General features: G+C 41.5%; 1 protein-coding gene and 1 pseudogene across 1 annotated transcript; both read right to left on the reverse strand.

The window, feature by feature from the left end:
* The window catches only part of LOC116594397, a 1,026,621-nt pseudogene that overhangs the window by 62,416 nt on the left and 949,814 nt on the right, over positions 1 to 14,391 (reverse strand).
* Positions 7,884 to 8,913, reverse strand: LOC116594400 (serine/arginine-rich splicing factor 12). Its single transcript, XM_032349755.1, has one exon. The coding sequence runs from the start codon at positions 8,750 to 8,752 to the stop codon at positions 7,967 to 7,969; it is 786 nt and encodes a 261-aa protein (XP_032205646.1). The 5' UTR covers positions 8,753 to 8,913; the 3' UTR covers positions 7,884 to 7,966.

Here is a 14,391-nt window from a genome sequence, read left to right on the forward strand (position 1 = left end):
TGCCCCATACACCACAACCTTTAAAACTATGACAACTGTTCTTCTTTATGTAAATTCCCTCTCCTAACTCACCGTTACAATCTCCTTCCCTGCTCCAGAGCCCATCCCATCTCCCGACTGACCCCTTCTCTATATTCCTATTGCAAATAACCACGGTCACATTTGAACAACTTTTCACGAATTATCTTGCATTGTTTCACACTCCGAATGCAATAGTGAACTCTTTGAGAGCAGGGACTATGTCTTATTTGAGTGTCTGTTTTCAGTGCCTTGCATTCTGCTAGACACAGAGCAAAGGTCTAGCAAACGCTGGATTGGAGTTGATGCTTGTCCCCCAAGATCATAATCACAGACTAAACCACTACAAAACTCACTGCATATTGGGGAATAGTCTAAGTACCTCACATCCATTTTCTCATCTAACCTTCACTAAAAAACCCTAAAGGAAGCATTACATTCATTTTCAGGTGAGGAAATAGAGGCCCAGACTAAAAGAAATCTGCCCCTGTTTACACAGCTAATAAGAAGTGAAGCCAAGATTTAAACCTACTGAATTTACTTTGAGTTTACATTAAGTTTAAAACTGTGACTTGAACTATACCTGGGACTGTTTCCCAGACAAAAGAACTCTCATAGAAAAGAAGATCCCCGAGATTAGGCCAATGGTCACTCACCTTCTGGGAACACATCCATGAAAACTTGAAGGGCTGATACTATCTTGGCTGGATCACTGTTTTTCATGGTCTTTTGTATTAAGAATACCACCTGATCATTGTATAACTTGGCTATCAGAAGGGGGCAAATACAAGGGAATCAAGAGTATGTTTAACTAACGAGTGGTAAGTAGAAGTAAATCATGCTTACAGCAAACCATGATGTCATGAACCAGATAAATTAGGGTCTTTTAGGCTGGAGAAAAGGGAGAGGATTGGCATCTAGCTAGATGCTTTCCTTTAGCTGGGCTCTGTCCCTCCCCTGCCCCACCACGTGCCCTCCCATAAGTCAGCATGCCTCACATGATCATTAGTGTTGTAATGACAAGATCACCCTTCTAAGCTGGTATTCATTGAAGGAGAAAGGGAAGCCAACTTCAGGTGAAGGGAGTGGAGCTACATCTTTGCCCCTTAAGATTCCTTGAATTTCAAGCAAAGCTCACACGGATTATTTTGCATCTGTTCTAGAAGGATGGAGGCCCCTTATGGGAACCTAGGTCCCTGCTCTGGTCCAGGGAGACACGAAGGTTACTCTAAGTGCCCACCCACACAAATACCTAGGGTTAGGGAACTGTGTTAACTTACATAGGGTGTAGAAAGCCTTCAGGGCAAAGATATGGTTCCGTGCAGAGTGGGGCTCTGACTCCTGGACTGTTTCACTCAGCTGTGGGGAGACCAAGGCCATCAGACCCAGGAGGACTGAAATTAGGGGCCATGGGTGTGGATGGAGGAACCAAGGCACCATGGAAAGTGTGGAGCTTAGCCATAAAGGGGAATAGGAAAACAGACCCAGGAATCCACATTCCCAGCCCCAAAGAGAAGACAGTGGCAAGCAAATTAAACATACAGAAGGTAACACCTATTTGCAAAATGTTCAATTACCTTCTTACTCTAGGCTGCGACAGAGAGGCCCTGACATTTCTCACAGACATGATGGGGTGCTTTGAACCTCTTGCCATTTATCTAGAGATTAGGGGGAGCAACAAAGTTCTGTGACCTTCAAGGAACACACAGAACGTACCCAATTTATCTCATGGAGAATATTCGAGTCTATGCCCAGAATCCAGACATTTATCTATTCCAGGGAAACCTGAGATGTGTATGGTTAAGGTTACCATGTGAAAGACACCTGCCTTTACAGAGGTTGTGACCTGGGCTGTGGGAGCCATCGCCTCCAAAGAAGAGAGAAAAAGCTTCTAGCTTTTTTCTAGCTTCTAGCTTTTCTCTAGAAGCATCTAGAGGATGCTTCTAGCCCCAAAGCACTCACCTGATTGAACAGCATGTCTGTAATATTTTCCAGCTGGGATTCCAAGTTTATACCTCCACAGCCACTAAGAGCCAGAGCATCCATAAGTTGGTAAATACACTGTGTGCATAAAGACAGAGTAAGCATAAGGTAGCCCAGACTTGCCACAGCCTCTGCAGAAATCCTTTGTCCTCACATCTTCTCTTCAAGGATGGGCCAAGTCATCATGGTTTCACACTGCCCTCTTGGATCCTTCCAAAAAGGGCTCAGGGTCTAATTCTTTCATAGCCAAATACAGCCATGACCTGCCCTTCCCCCTGACCGAGTAAACTACACTTACTTCCAAATAATCTCATTACTCCACAGAAAACTTTAGGGAAGGTCAACATTTCGAGTATTGGCTGACTTCAAGGGAGGAGGGTAAATTAATCAGAGCCAAAGCAAGAATTGATTCCATGGTTCTATGACTTTCAAAATTCTGAAAACTGAGTCTAAAAGACTACATTTCTACTCTCTGCCTGGTGGTTTCTTTTTTTTTTTAAGATTTTATTTTTATTTTATTTGACACAGAGAGAGAGAGATCACAAGTAGGCAGAGAGGCAGGCAGAGAGAGGGAGAGGGAAGCAGGCTCCCTGCTGGGCAGAGAGTCTGACGTGGGGTTCGTTCCTAGGATCCTGAGATCATGACCTGAGCCGAAGACAGAGGTTTAACCCACTGAGCCACCCAGGTGCCCCAAGTATGAGCCATTTTGAGTTAATTTTTATACATGGTATGAGGTATGGATTGAAGTTTATCTTTTTGTGTATAGATATACAAATATTCTAGCGCCATTTGTTGAAGAGACTATCTTTTCTCCAAAGAATTGCCTTTTCACCTTTGCCAAAAAAATCACTTGGCAGTAAATATGTAGGTCTATTTCCAGAATCTCTATTCAGTTCCATTTATCCATTCATCTGTCTTAATACCAATACTACAGTCTCCATTGCTGTAGTTTTATAAGTTGTCATTCTTTCTCTAAACTGTTTTGGCTGTATTGGGTCTTTTTCATTTCTGTGTGAGTTTTAGAATCAGGTTGTCAATTCCTATTAAATAAAACCTGTGGGAGGACCTGGGTAGCTCACTTGGTTGGGTGACTGCCTTCGGCTCAGGTCATGATCCAGGAGTCACAGGATCAAGTCCCACATCAGACTCCCAGCTCAGTGGGGAAGTCTGCTTCTCCCTCTGACTCTCCCTCTCTTATTCCTTCTCTCTTAAATAAATAAATAAATAAATAAATACATAAATAAAACCAGAAAGAAAACAAGCAAGACTCCTAGGTTCTTTTTTTTTTTTTTTAAAGTAGGCTCCACACCTAGTGTGGAGCATAATATGGGGACTCTGAACTGACTGACCAATCCAGGCACCACAAGACTGCTAGGATTTTGGTTAGGCTTGCCATGAATCTGGGGCACCCACCTGGATCAATCAGTGGAACAGGTGAGACTCTTGATCCCAGGGTTGTAAGTACAAACAAGCATCATGTTGGGTGTAGAGATTTTTTTTAAGATTTTATTTTTATTTTATTTGACAGAGAGAGAGAGAGAGAGAGAGAGATCACAAGTAGACAGAGAGGCAGGCAGAGAAAGAGAGGGGGAAGCCGGCTCCCCACTGAGCAGAGAGTCCGACGTGGGGTTCGACCCTAGGACCGTGAGATGGAGACCTGATCTCAGGGTCCTAGAAAAAAAATAGAGACCTGAAATCAGCTCATGATCTCAGGGTTCTGGGATTGTGCCCCGCATCGGACTCTCTGCTCAGCAGGGAGCCTGCTTCTTCCTCTCTCTCTGCCTGCCTCTCTGCCTGCTTGTGATCTCTGTCTGTCAAATAAATAAATAATATCTTTTAAAAAATGGCTCATACTTAAATGTAAGCCCTAAATTGATCAAAGTTCTAGATGAAAACAGGACAAAATGTTTTTAAAAATGAGATTTTTAAAAAAGAGGATTGCAATGAATCTAGATCAACTTGGGAAGAACTGATAACTTATTAATATTGAATCTTCAGGCCCCTAAATACTGCACATGTTTCTGTTTACTTAAGTCTTCTTTAATTTCCTCTAGCAATGATTAGTAGTTTCCAATGTACGGGTATTACCTTTTTTTCAGATTTATTCATGAGTATTTCATATTTTTATACAAATAATCATGTTGCCTAGGAATAAAGACAACTGTACTTCCTTTCCAATCTGTGCGCTGATAGGGTAAAGTTGTTTGATAGTCCTCAGATCTTCTGTACACTTTCTGATCATCTAGTTGTTCTATCAATTGTTGAAAGGATGTTGAAATATGATTGTAATTATGGGTTTTTCTGTTTCTCCTTGCAGTTCTATTAGTTTTTGCTTTATATAGTTTTAAAGCTCTGTTATAATAACAGAAACATAATAGCAGGTACATAAACATTTAGAATTGTTAGGTGCTGTTGATAATTGACCCTTTCATCATTATGAAATGACATTTTTTAATACTTTATGATATTCTTTGCTCTGAAATCTACTTTATCTGATATTAATACTGCAGAAACAGCTTTTTTCCATAAATGTTAACATGGTACAGCCATACCTTGTTTGATTGCTTCACTTTATTATGCTTTGGAAGGTGTTTTTGTTTTTTTTATAAATTCAAGGTTTGTAGCTACCCTATATCAAGCAAGTCTGTATGCACCATTTTTCCAACAGCATTTGTTGACTTTATGTTTCTGTGTCACATTTTGGTAGTTCTTATAATATTTGAAATTTTTTCACTCTTATTATTTTTGCAATGGTGATATGTGATCACTGATTATAACTCACTAAGGTCTCCAGTGATGCTATCTTTTAGCAATAAAGTATTTTTAAAGCACTTATATTGTATTTTAGATAAATGTTATTGTACACTATACTACAGTGTAGTGTAAATATAGGTTTTATATGCACTGGGAAACCAAAAAATTCATTTTACTTGCTTTACTGCAATATTCATTTTATTGCAGTAGTCTAGAACCAAACATGTTATATCTCCAAGATATGCCTAAATATTTTTATTTATCCTTTTACTCTTAATCTATTTGTATCTTTATCTTTGAAGTGCATTTCCTATAGGAAATATAGGATATAGGTGGGTATTGTTTTTTTTAATCCATCTGACAATCTCTGCCTTTAATTGGGGTATTTAGACCACTTATATATAATATGATTATCTATTTATTTACTTACTTATTTATTAATTATGGTTAGGCTAAAATCTATCATCTTGCTATTTGTTTCCTACTAGTCCTAATTCTTTGTTCTCCTGTCCCTCTATCTCTGCCTTCAAATTAATTGAATATTTTTTGTAATTCCATTTGATATCCTTTGTTGGCCTACTAGCCATAACTCTTTATTATTTTAGTGGTTGCTATACAGGGTTTGTAGCACACATTTTTAAAAAAAGATTTTATTTATTTATTCGTCAAAGAAAGAGACAGTGTGTACAAGCAAAGGGAGCAGAAGGAAGAGAGAAAAGCAGTCTCCCCACTGAGCAAGGAGCCTGATGCACAACTCAATCCCAGGACTCTGGGATCATGACCTTAGCTAAAGGCTGGCACTCAAAGGACTGAGCCACCCAGGTGTCCCTATAGCACACATTTTTAATTTATCCCAGTCAATCTTCAAGTGATACTATACTACTTTTCGTACACTAAGTATAGGTATACTAATACTACACTTTATGCTATTGTCGTTATAAATTTTACTTCTACATACAACAAATTCCACACTACATTGTTATGTTCGTTAAAATAGTTACCTTATAAAGAAATTTTTTAAATAAAAAAAATTTGCTCACATAATTACAATTTCTAATGGTTTTCTTCATTCTTTTGTATAAATCCATATTTCCATCTGGTATCATTTTCCTTCTGCCTGAAGGACTTTAACGTTTCTTATAATATGGGTCTACTGGTGATGAATTCTTTCAGCTTTTTTTAATGTGTGAAAATGTTTTTTTCTCTTAGTCTGAAAGATATTACCACTAAGCACAGAATTCTAGGATATAGTGTTTCTCTTTCAGTACCTTGAATTCTACTATGTTTTCACTTGCCTTGTTTCCAATTAGAATCTTTATTCCTCCCTTTGAAATGTGTTGTTTTTATTGTTTCATTTTTTGTTTTTACTTTCTGCATTTAAGATTTTCTCTTTTAAACTGGTTTTGAGAAATTTGAATATAACATGGTTTGGTGTAGTTTTATGTTTCTTGTGTTTGGGGTTCACTTAGTGCCTTGGAACTGTGAATTTATCAATTTCTTCAGATTTAGAAAATTCTCAACCACAATTTCTTCAAATATTTTTCTGTCTTTCCCCTTTTTGGTGGAACTCCAACTGAACATAAATTAGGCTGCTTGAATTTGTCCATATCTCACGAAGCTTCCTCTTTCTCCTCCTCCTTCTCCTTTTCTCCCTCCTTCTCCTCCTCCTACTTCTTTTTATCTTTGTGTTTCATTCTGTATAGTTTTTATTGCTATGTCTTCAAGTTAATCAATCTTTTCCAATCTAGCTTTCAAACCTACAGAATACAGTTATAATACCTGTTTTAGTGTCCTTGTCTACCATTTCTGTGTGAGTTCTGGATCATTTTTTTTTTTTTTTTTTGGGCTGAGAACTTTTAATTTTCAATATACTTCAACAAAGTACACAAGTAGAACTCTATAAATATATCCCCTATAATAATCATATGCAAAACCATTTTATCACAAATCCTACCAAAACCCTCTGAAAAACGTAAACTACACATTTTTAAAGAAATTCTCAGTTTTAACAACTACAAAAGCAATATCAATAAAGTTATTTGGTTTATAAAAATGAAGAGCATGTAAAGTAAATCTGAATGCCACAAAGCTTATTGAGGATGCAGTCTTGAATTCTTTAATACAAGATACTAAACACTTACAAAAATAATAGGACTTACTCTATACAATTTAAAGTCTTGAGCTGGAACTCCAAAAAGAAAAAACTAAGTAGTGGATGAAAAGTAGATATGTAGAAATAATGTTAAGTGGCTCAGTTGGTTGAGCGGCTGCCTTCGGTTCAGGTCATGATCCCAGCGTCCTGGGATCGAGTCCCACATCGGGCTCCTTGCCTCTAGCCTGCCCCTCTGTCTGCCTGTGCTTGTGCTCTGTATCTCTCTCTCTCTCTAACAAATAAATAAAAATCTTAAAAAAAAAGCTTTTTATACAAAATGTACCACTCTTCAAATGTATAAGGCTTAATATGAGTATTTTTGGATAATGAGTCCTGCACATAATTTTTAGAGAAGTAGTCTCCAACCATTCAAAACTCAGTGTTTTTTAAAACATTTTTCTATTTCTGAAAGTGAATGAACATGATACAGGATGCAATTTAATGTCAATTTATCTATACTGTTCCACACAGTAAAAATAAAAGCTTTTTTTGAGCTCAGGAGAGAATGTATTTTTTGAACACTTGATGTCTAGATAAATTCTACTTTTAGGAATGTCAGAATTTTGTAATATGAACTAATATCCACTAGGAACTGGCCCAAGTTTAAACAGAAGATACAAGAGAGTCATCAAGGTATGAAATAGTTTAAGTCTGCCCTATGTAATTATACAGTTATAATTACTTTTTACATGAAAGTAAAAGTGCTTTAAAGTAAAAAATATTTTTGTAAAAGGTATCATTAATATTACTAATACTTCATATCCAAGTAGGATTTTCCACATTAGTTTCATTTTACCCAATTCCCTTGAAAAGTATCCTTCTGCCACAATGTAAACAAAAAAACGGTCCATAAACTGGTGACATATCAGACACATCATAATTTGTGGTATGGGCCCTTTCAATGGAGACCAAGTCTTTATTACCCCAAAACTAGAGATTTTATTTGTTGCACATGCCCAAAGTAACTCACATTTTCTATAAGCCTTGAAGAATTTTTATTTAACATAATGAGAGGTTTAATAACACATTCAAGACTATGTAGCACTCTTCTGTGGCTGTTCACCAGCTGTTTTTATGACGATAACTCCGAGATCTGGAATGTGATCGAAAATGAGAGTGTTCTGCTGTTTGTGCTTTAACTTCAGAATTGGTATACCCCTTGGGAGATTTACAGGGGGATCTTGCTATGGAGTCAGAATGTCTTCCATGTGATCTTGATTTTGTTCCTGAGCTAGTCTGCTTTTGAGGTGAACTTGATTGTGATTTTCCAATTGACTTGGACCTTTTTGGTAAGGACTTGGACCTTGACCGTCCTCTAGAACCAGAATTCCTTCTTGGAGTTCTTGACTGCCTTGCTGAGGTAGACCGCCTTGGTAGTGATTTGGAGCGAGATTTAGATTGGCTATAAGAAAATCGCCTGTGTCGAGACTCTTTAAGGCTATCAGACCGTCTCCTATTTCTTCCCCATGAAGAACTTCTACTTCGAGTTCTCCTTTGGCTGGGGCTTCTTGATCTCCTATGATCACTTGGAGAACAAGGGTGACGTTCTTTTGATTTCATCTGGCCTGGTGTTTTTCGATCACCTTGTGCAAACTGTATTTCAATTTGACGGCCACATACCCATTTTCTATTGAGGTTATAAAGAGCATCTTCAGCATCGCGAACATCTTCAAATTGAACATAAGCAAATCCTCTTGGGCGGCGGATGTAGAAGTCAAGTGGAATGTAAACGTCTACTATAGGGCCATATCGACCAAACTCACGGCGCAAGTCCTCAGGCCTGGTGGCGTCCGCGACGTTCCTGACGAACAGGGAGGTGTTGGGGGGCCTCGTGTAGCGCGACATGACGGCTTCCTCCGTTGCCTCTGGGCCTGCCCGCGGCCGCCGGGCTCGCTCCGTTTCTCACTGCCGCCACAGCAGTTCAGCCGGCCCCCAGCGCGACCCCCTCCCCTCGGCCTCGGCCCCGCGAGCGCGCAGCCGCAGAGGCGGGAGCGGGGGCGGGGGCGGGGGTGGAGGGGCGCTGCGCGGGCGCGAGCCCGTCCAGCGGACCGCGTGGGGGCGGGGCCCCAGCAGAGGGGATCCGGGGCAGTTCTGGGTCAGTTTTGATTGATTTTTCTCCCTATTATACATCATAGTTTCTTGCATCTTTGTGTGTCTGGTGATTTTTTATTTAATGCCACTCACTGTGAATTAACCTTATTAAGTGCTGGGTATTTTTGTATTCTTATATTCTTGAATTTCTTCTGGGATGCAGTTACTTGGAAATGGTTTGATTGTGGGGGGAGGTTCTTGCTTTTAAAATGTGTTAGACCAAAACAGCATTCAGCCTGCTCTTAATTTTGCCCCACCTTCTCAGTGCTCTACCCAATGCCTGTGAGTTATGGAGTTTTCAAGCTGGTTGGTGTGAACAGGTAGTATTCCTGGCACCATGTGAACTCTGGCTACTGTTTTCTCAATTCTTTGTTCTTTTCCTCACCTGAAACAGTTTCCTCATATTCACAGCCTGTTTAATATTCTGCTCTGTAAACTCCAGCTGCATTGGTCTCCCTGGATTCTCACCGCCATCTTGTCACCTCAGGAAGTCCACTAGACTCTTCCTGGGTTTTCTTTCCCTATGCCACAACCTGGAAACTCTCTTAAGAAAATTAGCTGGGACAATAAGAGGGCTCACCTCATTTTTTTCCTGACTATCAGGAATCACTGCTCTTTGTTGCCTCCTACCCAATGTCTTAAAAACCATTATCTCATATACTTTGTCTAGCTTTTAGTTGTTTCAGGCAAGAGAGTAAATCTGCCCCAGTTACTCCATCTTCACCAGAAGCAGAAATCCCTCCACTGGATTTTGGATATTCAACATTTCCTCTTTTCCTTCCCCTGCCTGATGGATTCCCATTAGGGCCAGTTTGCTTAACTAGGGCTGGTTAGTGCTGGTTGATGTCCAACCAAAATTATATTATAGGCTGATAAATATCTTGATTCTCAATCACCATGCCTTGGAGTGAGAGAGGAGGAAGAAGGAGAAGGGAAAAGGGAGTAGTCAAAACATTTCCACTTTCTGACACATGAACAATCTGTGGACTAGTAGTTGGGGTAAAAATCCCGTCCTCCAACTGACTAACTGACTACACAGAGCAAACCTGTGTTCCAAATTCACAGACCCTACCCTAGGCAACATGCAGACACATGCCAGGAGGGAGATCAAAGAAGAGATTGTGTGGGTGGTCCACTAACCGGCAAAACTCAGAGTAGCTATGTGAGAAAGTTCATCTCTTTCTACAACAAGGGAAGTGCATTTGAGGTGGTGGTGTAATGGTAGACTGCAAACCGTAGTCCCTGAAAACTCGATGTTAATGAGTGTTGCAAAAAAAAAAAAATTCTCATCTTGGAAATTCACAAATGTACATTAGCATATTTAGCAACCCTGAAAAATAGACCTCTCAGATGCCTATTCTGAGGTGCATAATTAACCATTATCTCCATCTGTCATGCTCTAAAATCCATCATTGTGTTAAAACTGAAACCAGATTTCCACAGGCTTCTTCCAGCCAATGACTGAATATGGCAAGTCCACTAAGGCAGGCCTACTCCTTCAAGATATGGGACTTTTCTGATGGGTGGCTTTGGTTCAGGGACTCCCTGTTGGCTTTACTGAAACTTTTTGAGAACCACACTGTCATCTAAGGCCTTCCTCACTTTTTCCCTCCTTCCCTTCCCTCCCTCCTTTCCCTTCTCCTTGCCAAGGTTCAGACATACATCATCATCGGAGTGCTCCCAGCCTCCTCTGGCTCCCTCCCTATTTTCCCTCACAGATGTTCCTCCAATAAATCTCCTGCAACTCTAACACCATGTTGGTGTTTGCTTTTTGGAGGACAAGACTAGCCTATGTATTGAAGGCTCTAAGGAAATTCTACATTTAAGATACTAATTTTAACTCAATATTTCCCACCCATTTTGCCAAATAGCAGAGGTTATTTTTGTGGAATACCCATTAAAAGTTGGATGGAACTTGGTTGGAGGAATGCCACTGAAATGGAAGGACTAAAACAACAATCAGAAATTTTTGGTTCCAGTACTGCGTCCTTTGCTCCTAAAAGTACTTAGCATTAGTATAACAATACTTAGGTAGGCAGAATTCTGTCATGGCTCCCAAATTTCAGGCCCTCTTTCCCAGTTATTGAATCAAGCAGTAATCTAGATGTTGATATGAAGGGATTTTCACAGATGTAACTAAGGTCCCACATTAGCTTTCCTTAAAACAGATTATCCAGGTGGGCTTGGTTTCTCTCATGAGCCATTTAAGTCTGAATGTAGAGGTCAGAGACGGGAAAGTCAGAGAGATTCAAAGGGCTATTCAACAAATTCAACAAATGTGTAGAGTGGAATTCCAACAAAACCTTATTTTACAAAAACAAGCTTCAGGCTGGATTTGGCCTGTGGGCCATGCTTTGCCAAGCCTAGCATTAATTACTCAATAAATGTGGAAAGCAAAAACTAATGAAATTATCTTCTCACCCCATTCCAATCACCTGGGAAATGTAGAAAGGTGTAACTCTTGCAGATACCAAAGTCATAAGCCATCGGGTTAACCGGTTCACTTCGTTCTTGAGTTTGGAGGATGGCATGAGGAAGAAGAGGTGACCAATTATCACCATAGCTTGCTCTGTCACCTGTGCCCAAGGAGACACAACAAACTTGCCTCAGCTCAGGCATGAAGACAAGACAATTCCTTAGGGGCTTTTCCTTATTCATCTTTGTATCCCCAGGGCCTAGCACAGTGCCTGGCTAATAACAGTAATCAGTAAATTTAAGTTGCTTAATTGTGTATTTAACAAATATGGAGCTGGACAATGGCATTTTCTGACATACTCTTCTGGAGAATGGGAAACAGAGCCCAAGGAAAGTCACGCTGCTCTTTCGGAAGAGCCATTTAAGTTATCCTTCCACCATTAAATAGACAGACATGGCCCTGCCCCATCTTTGGCTCAAGACTTACTCCTGCAGCCATCCACTCAACCCTACTACCTCCAAATCCCACCTTGTTGTTAGTCTTTAGGGACCAAGGATTGAAGAGAAGCCTGAGGGTGAGATAAGCCTTGAAGGACACGGCCTCTTTTGTGATGTCCATTATTTCATCATCTGTAGTGGACAAATCCACATGTTTCCGGGCACTGATGACCAGTCCTTTGAGCACTGTGAGGAATGCATCGAGTATGAGCTGCCCATCACCTTTCCCTTCCCCTGGGAAACACACACATGTGGGCACAGTCTTCTCATCTCCAACCCTAAAACTGTTTCTAGGGTCCTATACTGGAAACACCAACCCATTCACCACCACCCCAACTATTTTTCCTTTGTGACCACACCTGGAACACCCAGCAGGGGAAGGAAAAGTGGTTGAGGGTATCAATGCCCGTAGCATCCTTATCAAGCTTGGTCCTTGCCCCAATCCAGGCCAAGAAGTCAGATGCAGAAGAGCAGCTGTTCACACTGGTCTGCTCTCAGTCATTTCCTGGCCCTCTCCAGCCTTCCTGGATCCCTATTTGAGGGACCAGCCTCTTGATTTGCCCTTCTATCCTCCCTTCCTGATTCCAACAGAGTCTTCCCCAGACCCTCCTGACCCTTACCATGACATAATGCCAACATATCATCCTCTGTTTGGGCCATCCTCAGAAGGCGCAGGATATAGTCCCATGTGACCCCAACATATGAAGCTGCATCTAAGAGGGAAAGTACAATAAAGACATCCTTATTCCAGGGAGGGGAACATCCTTCACTAAGGCCAGGAACATCCTTCACTAAGGCCAATTTTATAGACTGGAGGCCAGGATACCCGGGTTCTGATCCTAGTTCTACCTCCAGAGTCTGGGCAACCCTGAACCAGTTACTTAATTTATCTGAGTTTCAGCTTCTTTAACTGTTAAATAGGAGTACAGTTCCTGACGTGACCACTGCACAGGGATGCTGGGAGGACCAAGCTCGATAATGGATATTAGCATAGCACAGAAATGCAAATTATTAGGACAGGCTACACATGAGCACTCCTTTATAAAAAACCCTTAGGAAATAGAGAACTATGCTGTCTGAGATGGATGTGAAGACATTTGCCCTGATTAGATCAAGCGACATGTTTCCAGCTTCTGTTGCTGTGTCCTCTGTGCTCGCTGGGTCATGCCTTGTCATTTTGAGCCCAATGCTCAGAAGGAAAACTTACTCCCCCCAGACTCTCTTTCCCCCAGTTCCAAGTGGTAGAGAAAAGGTCACTAGTCCTGTGACTTGATTGCCTTTTCACACTTTGCGATAGAGAGGAGGGAACAGAATGGGTAAGCGAGCCACCACCATCACCAGGAGCCACTAGAGCAGAGACTGAATGGTGAGTCTCTGCCTCCTCCTGCCTACTCTATTAACTTCCAAGCCTCTAACCAAATTCAACACTGCCGGCCCCTTAAGTAAAGCCCTCCTTGCTTCCTCCTTGCCCCTACCAACCACTGCTGAATGGGGGCTTTCTATTCTGCCTTCTCTCTTCACCTGGAGTCTTCTTTCCAGCTCTGTGGGTCTCCCATGCCCTAATACATCCTATCATGCCATTCTTGGTCTCCAGAAACTCCCTCCTGAGGTCCAAGGAGCCCAGTAGGGATCCTAGTTTGTTCTCCCACCTGCACATACACACCCATGACTGAAATAAGTGGAGATGTCCAATGAGAGAAATCAGGAGTGTAAAGCTGATCTAGAGCATATACAGTGTCTCCACCCCCTGCTGCCCCTGTTCTCTTCTCAGACTAACTCAGGTTATATCCTGGCGGTGGAAGAGTCTCCCCACTGCAGTCAGGAGGCAGTTTGGGGGCAAGGTGTTGTGCCATCTGTCCCACAGCTTGAAGATGACTATTCCTGGAGACTGGACCCCCAGAGCCATTAGGACCGTAGTACACAGCTCCTCCAGTTCTCCCTCAGGCTTCTGGAAAAGAAAGATTAACTATTCAAAGGCTAATCTCCAAGATGAGTCCCGTAACTTCTAAGAATCAGCTTTGGTCAATAAGTTATTCTCTTCCATCTAGAAGACAAGAACTCCACTACCACCCCATTCAACAAATGCCTTCCCAGTGATGGAGGGCAAGGCCTTCCTAGAGCATGCAAAGAACAGGTAGACAAAAAAATCTGCAAAGTCTCTGTGTTGGGGGCAGGGGGGTTGTGGGGATTGAAGATTTTAGAGCAGAGAAATTCCCCTACAGCACCTAGGGAATCATCAGGAAGGTGGGTAGATTATGGAAGCAACTTTGGAAATCTCTGGCAGGTCAAGAATCTTGATCAGAAGACAGGCATGCCAGGGCACCTGGGTGGCTCAGTGGGTTAAAGCCTCTGCTTTCGGCTCAGGTCATGATCCCAGGGTTCTGGGATCAAACCCTGCATTGGGCTCTCTGCTCAGCGGGGAGCCTGCTTCCTCCTCTCTCTCTCTGCCTGCCTCTCTGCCTACTTGTGATTTCTGTCTG

Source organism: Mustela erminea, chromosome 6 (genome assembly GCF_009829155.1).
Source record: "Mustela erminea isolate mMusErm1 chromosome 6, mMusErm1.Pri, whole genome shotgun sequence".
Lineage (NCBI taxonomy): Eukaryota > Metazoa > Chordata > Mammalia > Carnivora > Mustelidae > Mustela > Mustela erminea.

Coding starts and splice junctions, on each gene's coding strand:
- LOC116594400 (XM_032349755.1), bottom strand. CDS start 8,752: ATGTCGCGCTACACGAGGCCCCCCAACACCTCCCTGTTCGTCAGGAAC.